The 14,549-nt window shown below is 54.3% G+C and overlaps 2 protein-coding genes and 1 long non-coding RNA gene across 4 annotated transcripts in view; 1 reads left to right on the top strand and 2 right to left on the bottom strand.

The window, feature by feature from the left end:
- Positions 1-304: 304 nt before the first annotated feature.
- On the bottom strand, positions 305-9,688 carry ANKRD2 (ankyrin repeat domain 2). Its single transcript, XM_012767646.2, has 9 exons — positions 9,320-9,688; positions 5,787-5,888; positions 5,288-5,446; positions 5,084-5,191; positions 3,456-3,554; positions 3,004-3,102; positions 2,025-2,123; positions 1,734-1,832; positions 305-608 (listed from the first exon to the last, which is right to left on the bottom strand). Exons 1-9 carry the CDS (start codon positions 9,485-9,487, stop codon positions 459-461), a joined length of 1,083 nt encoding a protein of 360 aa, XP_012623100.1. The 5' UTR covers positions 9,488-9,688; the 3' UTR covers positions 305-458.
- Positions 2,961-4,445, top strand: LOC142875504 (uncharacterized). Its single transcript, XR_012922863.1, has 2 exons — positions 2,961-3,184; positions 4,219-4,445. It is a non-coding gene; the product is annotated as an uncharacterized LOC142875504 (long non-coding RNA).
- A 1,285-nt stretch (positions 9,689-10,973) lies between the features above and the next one.
- Positions 10,974-14,549, bottom strand: part of UBTD1 (ubiquitin domain containing 1) — a 52,296-nt gene continuing 48,720 nt past the window's right edge. Inside the window, exons 3-5 of one of the 2 annotated variants that reach the window (XM_076009890.1) lie at positions 13,479-13,706; positions 11,625-12,024; positions 10,974-11,107 (exon numbers count right to left, since the gene is read on the bottom strand). In XM_076009890.1, coding sequence (XP_075866005.1) covers positions 11,639-12,024; positions 13,479-13,706 — 614 coding nt within the window. In that variant the 3' untranslated portion in view covers positions 10,974-11,107; positions 11,625-11,638. Of the gene's footprint in view, positions 12,025-13,478; positions 13,707-14,549 lie in introns of both variants that reach the window. The other variant, XM_012767680.3, reaches the window with a different exon arrangement.

Raw genomic sequence — 14,549 nt, forward strand, 5'->3', positions numbered from 1 at the left:
CTGCTGAGGAGGCAGCCACGTGACAAGCCTGTGTAAGCCACTTAGCCCCACCGGACAGCTGTCACCAGAAGGGGGCCCAGGATGAGTGTGTCACCAAGCTGATCTGTGCAGGCCCAAGGCTGGCCCTGGAGACTTGGGCAAGGGCAGGGAAGAAGCGAGGAGAAGAGACCACGGTAGGGAAAGCTGCAGGTCTGGCTCAGAGGAGCCAGAGGGCTCCAAGTTCCCCTTTTCCCCAAGCACACCCTTGCCCCCAGTCTTACCATTCCTAAATATTTTGGACACAAATGGAAACAAACAGCACACATAGCAAAAACAACTTTTTTATTGTGGTAGTATCTAGTTGCTCCTGGATCGTGCAGAGGAATGGCTGGGTTCTTGCTTGGCTCTGGGGTCTGTTCTTATGACCGTCCAGCTGCACACGGGTGGGACCAGGGGCCTGGCTGGGCTGGGGTAGACATTCACTGGGCTGGCACAGGCTGGGGGGTCTCTCGCCCACTCTCAGGAGGCCCCTCCAGCCCGTTCTGCTCTGCCGCAGGCTCTGGATGTTCCAGGGCGTGCCGGGTGTCAGCCTGCCACAGCTGCACCAGGTCCGTGGGGGTCTTTCCTGCCTGGGAACCAAGAGGAGATCTGTTCACTGTCCATAAGTCTATACCTGAAGGAGCCCTCCTCTACACCAGTGCTTCTTTTTTTTTTTTTTTTTTTGAGACAGTCTCACTTTGTTACCTGGGCTAGAGTGCTGTGGCATTAGCCTAGCTCACAACAACCTCAAACTCCTGGGCTCAAGCAATCCTAATGCCTCACAGCCTCCCAAGTGGCTGGGACTACAAGGCATGCGCCACCATGCCCGGCTAATTTTTTCTATATATTTTTAGTTGGCCAATTCGTTTCTTTCTATTTTTAGTAGAGACGAGGTTCACTCTTGCTCAGGCTGGTCTCGAACTCCTGACCTAGAGTGATCCTCCCACCTCGGCCTCCCAGAGTGCTAGGATTATAGGCGTGAGCCACCATGCCCGGCCCACCAGTGCTTCTTAACTGGGGGCAGCTGGCAGTGTGTGAAGACACTTTGGGTTGTCACAGCTGGGGGGTGGGTACTATGGGTGTCTACTGGGTAGAGGCCAAGAATGCTGTTTAAACATCCTGTGATGCATGGTACAGTCTTCCACAATCAAGAATTATCCAGCCCAAAATGTCAATAATGCTGAGGTTGGAAACCCCTTTTACCCTCTCCTTATCATCCTGTGTTTCCCATCACCCCCTTAGCCTTTCTTGAGCCAGAGGGACTCTCCTATGTCCCTCTCTTTTGTGACTGCTCTGGGCCCCAAAGAAGAGCTTGGACTAGGCGGACACAGGTCTTAAGACAACTTGAGGACACCAGGAACTGACATGGTGTGTTGGCAGTGGTCATGCCAACCGAGTGCTCAGGTTCCTTCCAGCTCTGGCCCTCCATGATTTGGACCCCATGGACATGCATTTGAGGACCCCTCTGGCCTATTTGGGGGCCTTTGGGGAAGTCCTCCTGCGGTCGTTTCTCTGCAGTTGCACTCTAGACACAGACATGCAGAGAGAGAGCTGGGAAGGCAGGTAGTTGGAATGGTGTTCTGGAGGGGACAACTTCATGTCCTGTGGTGATGGGCCAGAGCCAGTGATATGTGTCCCTAGGCTGGAGCTAGGACAGACCCTCCCCTGAGTGAACGCTCACACGGATTCCTGAATCAGGGAAGAAATGAACTTACCAGGTTCTTGCACATCATGTCAGCCCCATGCAGGAGCAGCAGCTTGATGATTTTGTAGCGGTTGAGTCTCACAGCATCATGCAGGGCACTGTCCCCTTCCTAGAGCCATTGTGGCACTCAGCGCGGCCCTTGTGGGCAGCAGGCAGGGGCAGAGTGATGGGAGGTGGGCTAGAGACCCTGATCAGGAGTCAGTGTCCTGAGGGTCCCAAAGGGATGGACACTGCTGGTGGGAGCCTGCAGGCTGCCCACACACCCACAGTGGGGCCGAGCAGTGGGCAGGCTGGGACTCACTCTGTCTCTGGCATTGATGTCCAGGCCCAGGGATAGAAAGTGCTCCACGATCTCCACGTGCCCTGTCCGGACCGCCACGTGCAGGGGTGTGCTCAGCAGCTGGGTGGGGAGTAAACAGGAACTGCAGTTGAGGGGACCTGGACTGTGGAACCCCTCGGGTCCGGGGCTGTCCTAACTCCAGCTTAATCCCTCTTCCAAGTCCTAGTGCCAAGGCCTGAGCCCTGGACGAGCAGGGAATGGTACAATTTCCCACCATCCTATCCAAGGATCTACCTCTAAATCCTTAAATGCTGATTCCTCTGGGAAGCCCTCTCAACCAGCTGTGAGCAACTGTTCATTTCTCCATCTTCTTTTAATAATTATAACAGATGTCATTTATTGAGAGATAAATGTTATGGGCATTGCAAAAGCTCATCAGTACATTAGCCTTATGTTTTACATTAACTATAATTCAATTATGCATTGTAATAAATAATTTGTTTACATACATTTTCCCACCTAATATACACAAGAACTCTACAAGACATTTTACAGATGAGGAACAGAGACTAAGTCACTTGTTCAAGGTTACACATGAAGGAATGAATGAAGTATGGTGCATGAATAAATAAATAAATGGATGGATGGATGAATGGATAGACAGAAGGATGAGAAAGGATTGCATGGATGAACAAATCCTGCATTGAGTGGCCCCAAAGCCCCCAAGTCAGTGGGTCTCTTGTCCTTCCCCTCCTCTGTTCTTCCTCCTCCCATCCCCAGATGGTGGTCCCTCAAGGGCCTGCAGGCAATGGCAGGGTCCTGTCCCTGGCTTGGAGGCCAGCTGGACACTGTTTTAGCTTCTGTATTCTGCAGCCACTCCAGAAACCAGACCAGCTCACAACTTTCCTGCCTCATGGGCTTTCTTGCCCTCTGCCCTGTCCCCCACCCTCCTACGCACGGCCACCCCAATATCTGCTGCATCTGAGCATCATTACCTCACCTTATCCCTCACACTGGTGTCTGCTCCTCGGCTTTGCAGGAGTTTCACCACCTCCAAGTGGCCCCCGCGGCAAGCCCAGTGCATGGCTGTGCAGTCCAGCTACAAGGGAAGGATGGGGCTTCATTGTGAAGCTGCGGGGAAGAAAGTGCCTGGGAGAAAGGACCCCAGCCAAGAGGAAAAGGTACCAGGAACCAACAGAGGCACTCCTGCACTTGGCAATGGACTGAGGGGAGCAGAAGAACCCTCAGGGCCCACCTAGTCTAAGCTAGATTTACAGAGGGGCTCATGGAGGATATGGGTCTCACTCAAGGTCACACAACCCACTAGAGGTGGGGCCTGGCCCCTGAGCAGCCTGTTTGTGTTTTAGGTTGGCACAGGTTGGCAGGGAGAGGGGGTCTGCTGGTGCTGGACCCACCTTCTGCCTCCCACCCAATACCTGTCCTCTTGCTCACCCGATCCTGGAAGTCCACAGTGGCCCCACTCTCCAGAAGCTTCTCCAGAATCTCCATGTGGCCCTCCAGGGAGGCTCGGTGGAGTGCTGTCCGGTGGAACTGTCCCCAGAGATGCTGTCAGGGCCTGGGCTCTGGCCCCAGGCCTGAGCCTGTCTCCCACCCAAGCTGAGGCCCAGGCCTTACCTCAGCTTGAGTCTGACCCCTGTGTGGGTCCCCACATCTTCTGTGTTATGCCAGCTCCTTTATGCTCTATCCAGACCAGCCTTGGAGCCCTCTGCCCCAAGGACTCTGACCTTCTCACTGCCCCCTAAGCATATCCAGCCGTGCCTTTGCATAGGCTGTTCTCTCTGTTGCGCATGCCTATTTTGCCCTCATTCCCTGTGAGTGCTTAATGAAATCTGCTATGCCCTCAAGATGCAGCTCAGGTGCCATCATTTCCTTAAAAGGCCTAGGCCACAGCTGCCCTAGGGGCCCAGATGACCCTTGCCTGCAAGAGGGCATTCCAGGGCTGGCTAAGTCTCGCTGAACTCTATTTCCCCTGAGTGCCTAGCACAGGGCCAGGATGGGCATGGCCCACTGACTACTGATTCCAGGAAGGAATAAACTTCCTCCCTTCACAGGGCAGCCGCTTTCTGCTTTGGACTCTTAAAACACTAGGGCCACAGTGAGTACCTTTCTGTATTCTAATGATCTGGTTATGCTTCGATCTCCCCACCACTCTCAACCCTGTATTTTTTTCTTTTTCTGTACTCCCCAAACCTAGTACAGTGCTCAGAGGGAGGACAGGGCTTGGACAGACCAAGAAGATTAAGACCCTGGAGCCTAAAGGACAGAAAGGACATGTGGTCAAAGGCTACCATAATGCAGACCAAAGGTGGGAAACAATTAATGTATGGATTCCCAGGATATGAGAGCAAGGGAGCACCCTATGAGGTGTAAAAGAGGCAGTTTCAGGGAAAACAAAAAGAAGTATGATGGATGATGGAAAAATTTTGAAAATAGTGGCAATGGTCATACAATATTTTGAATGTAGTTAATGCCACCAAATTGTACACTTAAAAATGTTAAAATGGCATATTTCATGTTATGTTTTACCATAATAAAATAAAAATAATTTTTAAAAGGAAGTATGATATTATACCATGAGAAACAAAAATATCATATCCTGGTATGTGCTTTATAGTTTTTTCATTCATTCAGTAAATACTTATTGAGGTGCTAATATTCCGTTTGGTTACCATAACATGTTGTAAGGAGGAACAGAGGAGGAAACTGAGGCACTGATGGGGGATCAGCCCAGCCACAGGTCCTTCAACTAGTGAGTAGTAAAGATGGGATTTCTTCTGAGACCAAATCTCCTGGTTCTGGCCTCATTTATTTGATACTATTCCTCTGTCTTCCCTAAATAAACATGTGACAATTGTTACTCTGTGGGTGGCTGGAGTTGCAAAAGGGTCTAAAGAGATTTAGGTAAATTCCTGTGTGGGGAAGGGGGGATCGCATTCTGCGCACCCCCCACGCCCCCACCCACAGAAAACACCCATGGCTCTTCTCACATAGGCCCACAGTGGGCTGGGCCAGGATCACAGGAGTGGGGAGGGGCGGGTGCAGGGGTGGGAGGGCATCACCTCATCGCAGGTGTCAGCGGAACCCCCGTCAGCCAGGAACTTCTCAATGACCTTCACCTTCCCCTCCACAGCCGCTTTCAGGAATGTCTCTTCGTCCACAGGGCCGGTCTGCAGCGCGCGGGGCCAGTCATCGAGGGCCGCCCCCCGCGATCCGAGGCCTCCCCACTCCCCCTGCCCACACAGGTGTCCTCCCAGGACCCTTACGATCTCTTCGGGCTCCGGAGGCGGCTCCTGGGAGGCGGCCAGGGCGTCCCGCTTCTTCTGCTTGCGTTTTTTCCGCAGCTCGATGAGGTTCTGGATCCCGCCCACGTCGATGATCTCGCGCCGCAGGTCCAGGGACGTCTTGCGCACGCGCTCTTGGCCCTGCGTGGGCATGGCCGGTCAACCCGCTCGCTGGGCACAGAGTCTGGGGGGCTTGGGAGACCCCTGAGCTGAGCTGGAGGTGGGGGTAGGGTGGGGGGGGTAGGGAGACCTTCTCAAGAGAGAAGGAACCAAGGTCCGACTCTCCTCTGGGACTACATGGTTCCGACGGGAGTGGGTGGATTCCGACTTTGCAGGTCTGGGTGGGGCGGAGATTCTGCAGTGCTAACTGGCTCCCAGGGGTGCTGAGCTGCTGGTCCCGGGCCACGAGAGGGGAGCAGGAGCCAGGCCATAGCGCCTGGCCCGCCCCCCGAGCACAGACACTGGGTTCTCCGGTGCTTACCTTAACCTTTTCTAATGCTGGACTCTGGGCCCCGTGGCGCTTCTCATCCTCCAGCACCAGCAAGTTCATGGGCAGCTTCTGGTGGGCGCCTCCCTGGAGTTTCTGGTGAGCCAAGGAAAGCACCTTCTCCAGCACGTAGGTAGACAGGTGGCCTCTCCCCCAACCACTCTAAGGACATCCCCCCAGGAACTGCCCCCTGGGTGGTTTCAGAGCCCTTCAGGCTGGTCCTGGAGGGCCCCAGGCAAGAGCAGGCCTCTTGGAGAGGCCCCCAAAAGGGGCAAGTTCCACCATTCCCTTCCTGGGCTCAAACACCTGCCTGCTGACTGGCGTTGGGTCCAGGCTAAACAAGATTAAAGACCAGCAGGGTGAGTTTCTCAGGAAGTTAAGTACATTCACTTTTTCAAGTACCAAGATGATTTTTTTTATTATTACTTTTTTGGCATTAAAAATTCACTTTGGGCTGGGGCAGTGGCTCATGCCTGTAATCCTAGCACTCCGGGAGGCCAAGGCAAGGCAAGAGGATCGCTTCAGGCCAGGAGTTTGAGACTCACCTGAGCAACGGCAAGACTCTGTCTCTACAAAAAATAGGAAAATTAGCTGGGCGTGGTGGTGAATGCCTGTAGTCTCAGCTACGGGAGGCTGGGGTGGGAGGATTGCTTGAGCTCAGGCCTCAGCTTTCAGCCCACAGTGGACTCCATTAACCTTTTTCTCACTGTGATAACATGGGTTCAACTCCCTTCCAGGCTGCTCTCCATTTGTAGCTCGAGTTTTCTTGGGCTATTTCTCTCTCTGTGAAGTGCTGGCGCTGGCATCTCTGGAGTGCCCCCACACAGCTCGTACGGTGGCTGCTGGGGAGGAATGGCCACCCTTACAGAGTGCTGGAGTGCCTTTCTCATGGCTCCCTGTGCTCTGGTGTCAGCCTTTTCAAGGAAGGTTTGAAGGCTGATTTCCCACATCTTCATTTTGAAGATTCTGTTGTCTACTGCTTTCTTCCTTTCATGTTGGGCTTACATGGTTTGGGGACTCCCCAGTGCTGGCCTCACCTGAACACTGCATGTTCTTCCAAGGACAAGGGCTGACCTGGGGCTGCAGCTACTGCTGCATGAGGGACTATGGCTGGGTTCCTCATGGAGCATCCAGAGGGCCAGCTTGTGTCTTTTTTTTGAGACAGAGTCTCGCTTTGTTGCCCAGGCTGCAGTGTCGTGGCATCAGCCTACCTCACAGCAACCTCAAACTCCTGGGCTCAAGCAATCCTGCTGCCTCAGCCTCTCGAGTAGCTGGGACTACAGACGTGCGCCACCATGCCCGGTTAATTTTTTCTATATATATTAGTTGATCAATTAATTTCTTTCTATTTATAGTAGAGATGGGGTCTCGCTCTTGCTCAGGCTGGTTTCGAACTCCTGACCCCGAGCAATCTGCCCGCCTCGGCCTCCCAGAGTGCTAGAATTACAGGTGTGAGCCACCGCGCCTGGCCCCAGCTTGTGTCTTAACGTCTTGGTATCCCCATCACTTAGGACAGGCCCTAGCATACATTAGGAGCTTAGTGAATGTTTGGTGAATGAAGGAACGGGTGGACAGATGATGGCAAGCAGGCTCAGCACCTCTGTCTACCTGCTACGTACTCAGTGATGACCTAACCCACTAAGCTCCCCGCAGCAGAGCTCCAGCCCCTGAGCTGGCGTCCCGGGCCCTCCTTCTCCTCCCACCCCCAGGGAGGGTGCACAGGCAAGACAGCGTCTTTCCTCAAAGACCCCTACTAGGCTGGGGCCTGGTGGAAGCAACTGGGGACTCTAATGCTCACCATGTCTTCCTTAGACCCTGTATCCCCTCACTTCAGGTTTGTCTTTGTGGGCTGGCACACAGTGAGTGCTCAATAAGCATTTGTTGAATTAGATGTTAGTTTCATGAAACAAAACAAAACTCCCACCTTACTTCATAGATTGTCCTGCAGATTAAATGACAGAATGCCTGTAAACTGCTTAGCACAGGGCCTGCCATGTAGCAGGCACTCAGAGGTGTCCTGACAGCCCTGTAGCTATATTTGCTAGATGAATGAACGGATGAGGACTGCTCTGTGTCCCCTTGCTGAAGTCCCTGTGTCTAGTGGCAGCACTCCAGAAATGGCACAGCGGCATGACTCACCTGCCTGGCACTGGCCAGCCATGGACTTGCCCTTGGGGGAGTGAGATGCGGATTCCTGGAGCTCCAGGGATGCCCTAGCCAGGACACAGCAGGCTCAGTCCAAGCTCCGCCTTGGCAACTTGATCTCTTCTTCCCTTGGGGTCCTGACCCTGTCCTCTTCCTCACTCCTCATTCAGTCACACTTCCTTTTTTGAATGGCATCTAACTGCAGACTGATTTATCTCCTACCTTCTGTTCCTGTTAGGGCGAGCTGTTCCCCTCCAACAAGTTCTTCTCAGGGCCATCGGAGCTGCTGTCCTAAAGTCAGTCAAGTGGTACCACTCTCCCTCACTCAACAACATTTAGTGGCTCCCTACTTCCCATAGAATAAATATCTTTTACATGGCTCTCTCTGGTCTGTCCTCTGCCTCCTTTCCAGCCTTACCCCCTGCCACCAGACTTTCTCGCAACAGCCATGCTCTCCCTCCTTTAGCTCCTGTCATTTCCTTAGCCTGGAATGCTCTCCCCTTGCACTCCACTTACCACCCTGAATGCCCAGCTCAAACATCATCCTATCAACAGAAGTCCTTGAAGGCTCATAGTCAGGATGATTCACCCTCCCTTTGTGTTCCTTCCCTTTTTTTGAGACAGAGTCTCGCTTTGTTGCCTGGGGTAGAGTGCCGTGGCATCTGTCTAGCTCACAGCAACCTCAGACTCCTGGGCTCAAGGATCCTCCTGCCTCAGCCTCCCAAGTAGCTGGGACTACAGGCAAGCGCCACCATGCCTAGCTAATCTTTTCTATTTTTGGTAGAGATGGGGTCTCGCTCTTGCTCAGGCAGGTCTCAAACTCCTGAGCTCAAACGATTTTTCTGCCAGCACTCCCACTCTATTTCCTTATCCCTGAGAAAGCACAATTACGCAGCGCACCAAGATTCAAAGGCCTGCCCAGGCCCGGCTGGCAGTCCTAGGAAAATCCCCGCTTCCTTCCCCATTGTTCCTTCCTCACTCTGTTCCCAGATCTTTATTCTTCAGGGACCAAACGCTAGAGTTTCTCCTGCTCCAGCCTCCCACCCAGCAGCTGGGGGATCTCAGGACCACACGTTCCTGACAGTCCCAGGCAGGGTCCCAGCTGTCTGCCTTGTACAGCCCACCCATCTCCCAAAGCCCAGGTGGGTGGGCAGAGTCTCATGAACCCAGCTCGGTGCCCCCACCCCACTGGCTCTCAGTTTTGGGGGCTGAAGCCTCGGTCTCCCACCGCTACCAACCCCCTCTGCCAGGAACACCCAAGGCAGGAATGGGACCAGCTGGGCCTTTGGGGACACCTGTCCCCCTCTCTCCATCAAAGGTGTGGCAGCCAGGCTCTCCCTCCCCTTGACGGCATAGCAGGATCCCTCACACCCTGCCCGCACCTTGCTCTCCTCTTCCTGTGCCAGCCGCTCCTCGATGAGCGCTGTGGCTCTCTGCACCGCCTCGGAGCCCTCCATGGTGCCGTCCATGACTGCCTCTGCAGGCCACAGGGCCTCGGGGGCTTTATAGGCCAGAGCACCCACCCCCGCCCGGCCGGGCGCCTTTTCCATGACTCACCGGCCCAATTCTCCACCTGCCTCCCCCACCTGTCACCTTCACCTCAGGCAGCCCCAGGAAGCAGAGGGGACCAGGGCCAGGGAGCAAGGCCAGTTGCCCCCCAAGTCCCTGACCTATCAGAGCCAGAGGGCACGACACCCCAAGAGCAGGGCTGCAGGAGGGAGCCTGTCCAGCCTCTGTCCTGAGTGCTGGGCCTGGCTGGGCCTCAGCCGGGGCAGCTGGGCTGCACAAAGGACCTGCTGGCTGCATGCCCCCGCCCGGATGATAGTGCCACCTGCTGGATGCCTGGAAACCCTGGCCAGCCAGCACCAGCAAGGGGGCCTGAAAACCACACGTGGGAACCTGACAGGTCTGCACCCCCAGGCTGTCCTGCAATAGGCCCCGCCGGCTACAAGGAGGGCAGAGTCTGCTTGTCCAGCAAGAGTAGTAGGGCAGTGGCAGGAGTAAGTGCAGCTGCCTCCCTCTTTGACGGTGGCTCCCGACAGCCTTTGCCTCTCTGGGGTCCCACAGTGCCCCCTAGTGATGCACCATTGCATTTGGCGGCATGACTTCGTGGACAAACTTAGCCATCTGTCTCCTCCCTCAGAGGCCTGGGGGCAGTCCTCTGCAGGGGTTACAGGGTCTTGCTTCAAGTGAAGGGTCTCAGGAAGCCAGAGTGCAGTGCCAACACCAGCTAGCTGCTGAGGGCTGCCAGCTGCTCAGGGTCATCCTTTTCTCCCGTGCTTTCCCTGTCAGGTCCAGACGGTGCCAGCCTACCCTGACTGGGGCCGGCCATGCTCACTGAGAAGGAAAAATACTCAATTGGAAGAGGAAGCAGATCTGTACTTTTTCAGGTCCACACCTGGCACCTGCAGGATCGAGCCCTGGGTCATCATGCCAGGGCTCCCCAGGAAGCGCAGACACCCAGCTCTGTGCTTCCGCGGAGCTCACATGCCTGCCCTTCGCCAAACAACCTTATTTAAGAGTCCCCCAAGGAGGCACAAGGAACTGGTTCCTTTTGCTCTCCGGTTCTCTTGCCAGCGAGTCAACACAAAGCTCTGACACGAGTTCATGATCTAAATTAAATCTGTCAGAGATGTTGCTTTAACATCCGGACAGGCATGGTGTCTCCAGGACTTCCCGCACACCTCTGCCATGAGGGCCATGCCCTCCTGCTGCCGCAGGCTCTGAGCACTTTCACACCTGTTTTCCTGTTTAATCCACCCAGCAACTGATGGAGCAGGCAAGGCAGGCGGCCTCAGCTCCACTTTAAAGAGAAGCTAAGTGGGTTCAGAGGTTAAGTGGCTTTTCTGAGGACCCATGAGAACACAGGAGGAGTTGGGATCAGGGCCCAGAGGACTAGCAGTCCACGGTTCACTCTGCATGTCCACCCTGCTGTGCCCACGCAGCTGGGGAAGCCGGGCACGCACCTGTTGCCACACCAGAACAAGCCCTAGCTCCACAGAGCTGCAGAAGAACTCAGTCACGTGCCAGGCAAGAGAGAAGGAGCAAAAGGCTTTATTGATAAATATGCAGATATGTCTGTACACAGGGACCTGCTGTGGGGCCATAACCAGGCTGCAGACTCTGCCGCCTGGGTTATAGCCAGGAGAAGGCCCTGTGCAGACCCCTGCCTCAACAGCCCAGCGCCCCCACCGCCTCGTCTCTGCCGATTGTGCTGGGGGCAGGGAGGCAAAGGCCCGCCTCAGGCTCCCGGAGCCCTGGGGCTCACTGGTGGTTCCCTCCCCCTGTAGGGGACTGGCACTGTGCCCAGAGCAGAGCCAGGGGTAGGGACAGAGGAGGGAGACAGCAGCTGCTTCAGACCCTGAGCAGAAAACCGGAGTGAGCACAGCCGGCAGCACCAGATGACAGATCTGGGCTCCAGGGGCCTCCTGGCTGGCCCTCGTGGCTGGAACCTGCTGCGGGAGAGAGACAGGGTAGAGGCCCTCGTTCACCTCCTCTCCGACAAGGCTGCAAGGCCTGTGTGTGGCAGCCTGCTCCCTGGGTGCCCTGGGAAGCATGGTCCCTTCACGGCTCAGCCAGCAGCCACACGCCAGGCTGGAGGACTAACAGCACTCGAAGGCAGCAGCAGGGCGGGGCCTAGTGCTCCAGAGGGGGCCGTTCAGCCCCACAGGGGCCTCTCTTCCCTGCGGTCCGTGGGCCCATCAGTCCTGGGGTGGCGGGGGCTGGTTGATGATGACCTGGATGACAAAATCTTTCTGGATCTTGGTCTCCTGGAGCCGTGTGCGGTCTGTGAGCAGCTTCCCGGAGAAGAACCATCGCTGCCAGGACGGCTCGATGCCCTCTTGGGCGTGCAGCTGCCTCTTGAGCTGCCCTACCGTGTCAGGCAGGCTGGCGCTGAGCCTCACGTCCTTGCCCGTGGACAGGCGCACCTTCAGCGGGAACTCATGGCGCACGCTGGGGGTGGGCTCGGGGGGCTCCAGGTTCTCCTCCTCGGTGTGCTCCAGCAGCAGGTTCACGGGCGGCGACAGGCAGTAGATGGGCAGCTGGTAGCGATTGCCCAGCTCGTCGTAGCATTCACAGAGGGTGCCTATGGGAGAGGCAGGGCCGTCAGAGTTGGCTCAGGGACCCGCTGTCATGGACTGAATGTCTGTGTCCCCCCAAATTCTTATGTTGAAATTCTAACCCAGTGTGACTCTATTTGGAGATGGGGCCTATATAGAAGTAATTAAAGTTAAATGAGGACATAAGGGTGGGGTCCTGGTCTGATACAATTAAGAGCTCTGTTTTGATTTTTTTAAGGGATAGAGTCTTGCTGTGTTGTCCAGGCTGGTCTCCAACTCTTGGGCTCAAGCAATCCTCTTGCCTCAGCCTCCAAAGTAGCTGTGACAACAGGTGCACACCACTGTGCCTGGCTTACAGTTCTTGTAAGAGATACCAGACACTGCCTTACTTTCTCTCTGCCCCTCCCTTCCATGTGAGGACACAGCAAGAAGGCGGCCACCTGCAAGCCAGCAAGACAGCTCTCGCCAAAAACCAAATTGGCCAGTACCTTGATCCTGGACTTCCCAGCCTCTAGAACTGTGAGAAATAAATGTCTGCTGTTGAAGCCACCCAGTGTGTGGCATTTTGTTATAGCAGCCTGAGCAGACTAATACAACTGCCATGGCCACACCATAGTCAGGTCTCCCTGGGACAGCCTTATGACCAGAGGAGGACAGAGGCTGGTGTCAGGAAGACTTGGGCTGACACCTTTGGTCCCACCAGGTATGGGCTCATTCAACCCTAGCACATTACTTAACTTTTCATTTGTACACATGTGCCGGCTGCTGGGGTTATAAGGACAAAGGAAACAGCACAGGCCCTGCTCTTCACAGACCGCAATTTCCTTACTGGTACAATGTTAATGCCTATAGAAATGTTTACTGTCTTTTGAGCACCTACTAAGTGCTGGGACTGGACTAAATGATGTTATGTGTATCTTCTTGAATCCTAATAATCATCTCCCCTTTACAGCTGTAAGGTACTTAGGCTCTAAATTCAAGAAGCTCAAGGTCATGCAGCTAGGAAAGGGAAACACTCAAGGTAAAACCCGGGTCCATGACTCCAGAGTTCCACTGTGACCCTCTGCTTTACACGGCCCCATAAGACTGCTATGAACTTAAATGAGATAATGTAGTGAAGCTTCTCGTTCAGTGCCCAGCACATAATAACCCAATAGAAGGTCAGTGTCTCAGATGTTCTGGGACCCCACAGCGCCCTGAGCAAGTCTCTAGCTTGCATTCATCACACTACTTTGCAGGGTTGTTGGTGCCTTTCTGTTCTCTCATTAGGCAAGCAGGAACCATGTCTTATTTTCCTTTGTGTCCTGGCCCATGCTCAGTGAGAGTTGCTTGAATGAGTAAGAGAATACCCGCTCCCCCCAACTCCAGCTTGGATAGGACCTCCTGACACGTGGCTGGCCACCGGCTCTCCTGTACCCCTCGGCTGTGCTGATGACTCCCTAGCTGCAGCAGGGATACAGCCCTGGCCCTGCCCACTCACCATGAGGCAGGGTGATGCTGGCTCCATCCAGGATGGCCTGGGCCAGCTCGTGGTCGTTGGCCTCGGCAGCGTAGGCGGCGGCCTTGAGGGCATCCCAGATCTCCTTGCGGCCCTCGAAGGCGGGCGCCGTGTCCCAGAACTCGTCTCGCTTGCTCCGCAGCTGCCCGTCGGTCATGGGGTAGTCACTCTTCCACTTGAGCCGCTCCTTCTTCAGGGGCTCATTGCGGCCTGGGCAGGACACAGAGAGAGGCTCAGCATCTCTGACGCCGCTCGAGCTGCGGTCCGCTCTCTCGCGCCTCCCTGGGCCACGCCCTGGCAGCCGCTCTTAAGTGTTTAGGTCCCTGGGGCCCTTCCTCAACAGCAGGGAACAGTCAGGACATTCCATGTACCCAACCCAGGCGCATAGAGTACTTTTGTCCGCAAAGCATATGCTGTCTTTGTCTCTACTGTTAAGTTTTAATTTTATTCTTTCTTTGATTAGAAAGCAGTACATGTTCAGTATTTAAAAACCTGGAAAGAATCCACACATGTAAAAATAGTAACTGCCACCATCTATGGAGCCGACTTGTGCCACATCACAGGTGAGGCACGTGGGACTCGTTATTCATTTGATCCTCAAAACCACCCAACAGATGGGGAAACCAAGACCCACAGAGTTTGCCTTTTGTCTGAAGACACACAGGTACTGACTTAGTGAAGACTTTCTGATGCCAAAGCCCACCTCTGACCACTGTCTGTACCATGCTGCCACTCAGAACCCCACCATTCAGACGTAATCACTGTTAACGCCTCAATCTATCTCCTTCTCGCTTCCTCTTCCCCCATTTTTCTCAATATAGTTGAGTTAATATTATGAAGTGTATTTGCTTATATTTTGTGTTCCAGAAAGGATATAAGAGGTTTATGTACAATGTACAACTTTTTGTTTATTTCACTTATATTACTGTAAACTTCCCAAATGATTAAAAATTATCAACAATTTTAATGTCTTGCTACTAAAATCATAACTGATCAACAGCCAAAAATTCCTGCGGCATCTAAAAAAAAAAAAAAAAGCAATTCTGTCAAATG

This window comes from Microcebus murinus, chromosome 14, assembly GCF_040939455.1.
Source record: "Microcebus murinus isolate Inina chromosome 14, M.murinus_Inina_mat1.0, whole genome shotgun sequence".
Lineage (NCBI taxonomy): Eukaryota > Metazoa > Chordata > Mammalia > Primates > Cheirogaleidae > Microcebus > Microcebus murinus.

Bases quoted from the DNA above. Each gene is read 5' to 3' on its own strand.
- ANKRD2 (XM_012767646.2), bottom strand. From the start codon at position 9,487: ATGGAAAAGGCGCCCGGCCGGGCGGGGGTGGGTGCTCTGGCCTATAAA. The intron at 2,124-3,003 runs GTGAGGTAATGA...CTCCCCACCCAG, and splicing joins ACACCAGTGTGAGGGATAAG to CTGCTGAGCACACCCCTGCA. The intron at 1,833-2,024 runs GTGAGTCCCAGC...CAATGGCTCTAG, and splicing joins ACATCAATGCCAGAGACAGA to GAAGGGGACAGTGCCCTGCA.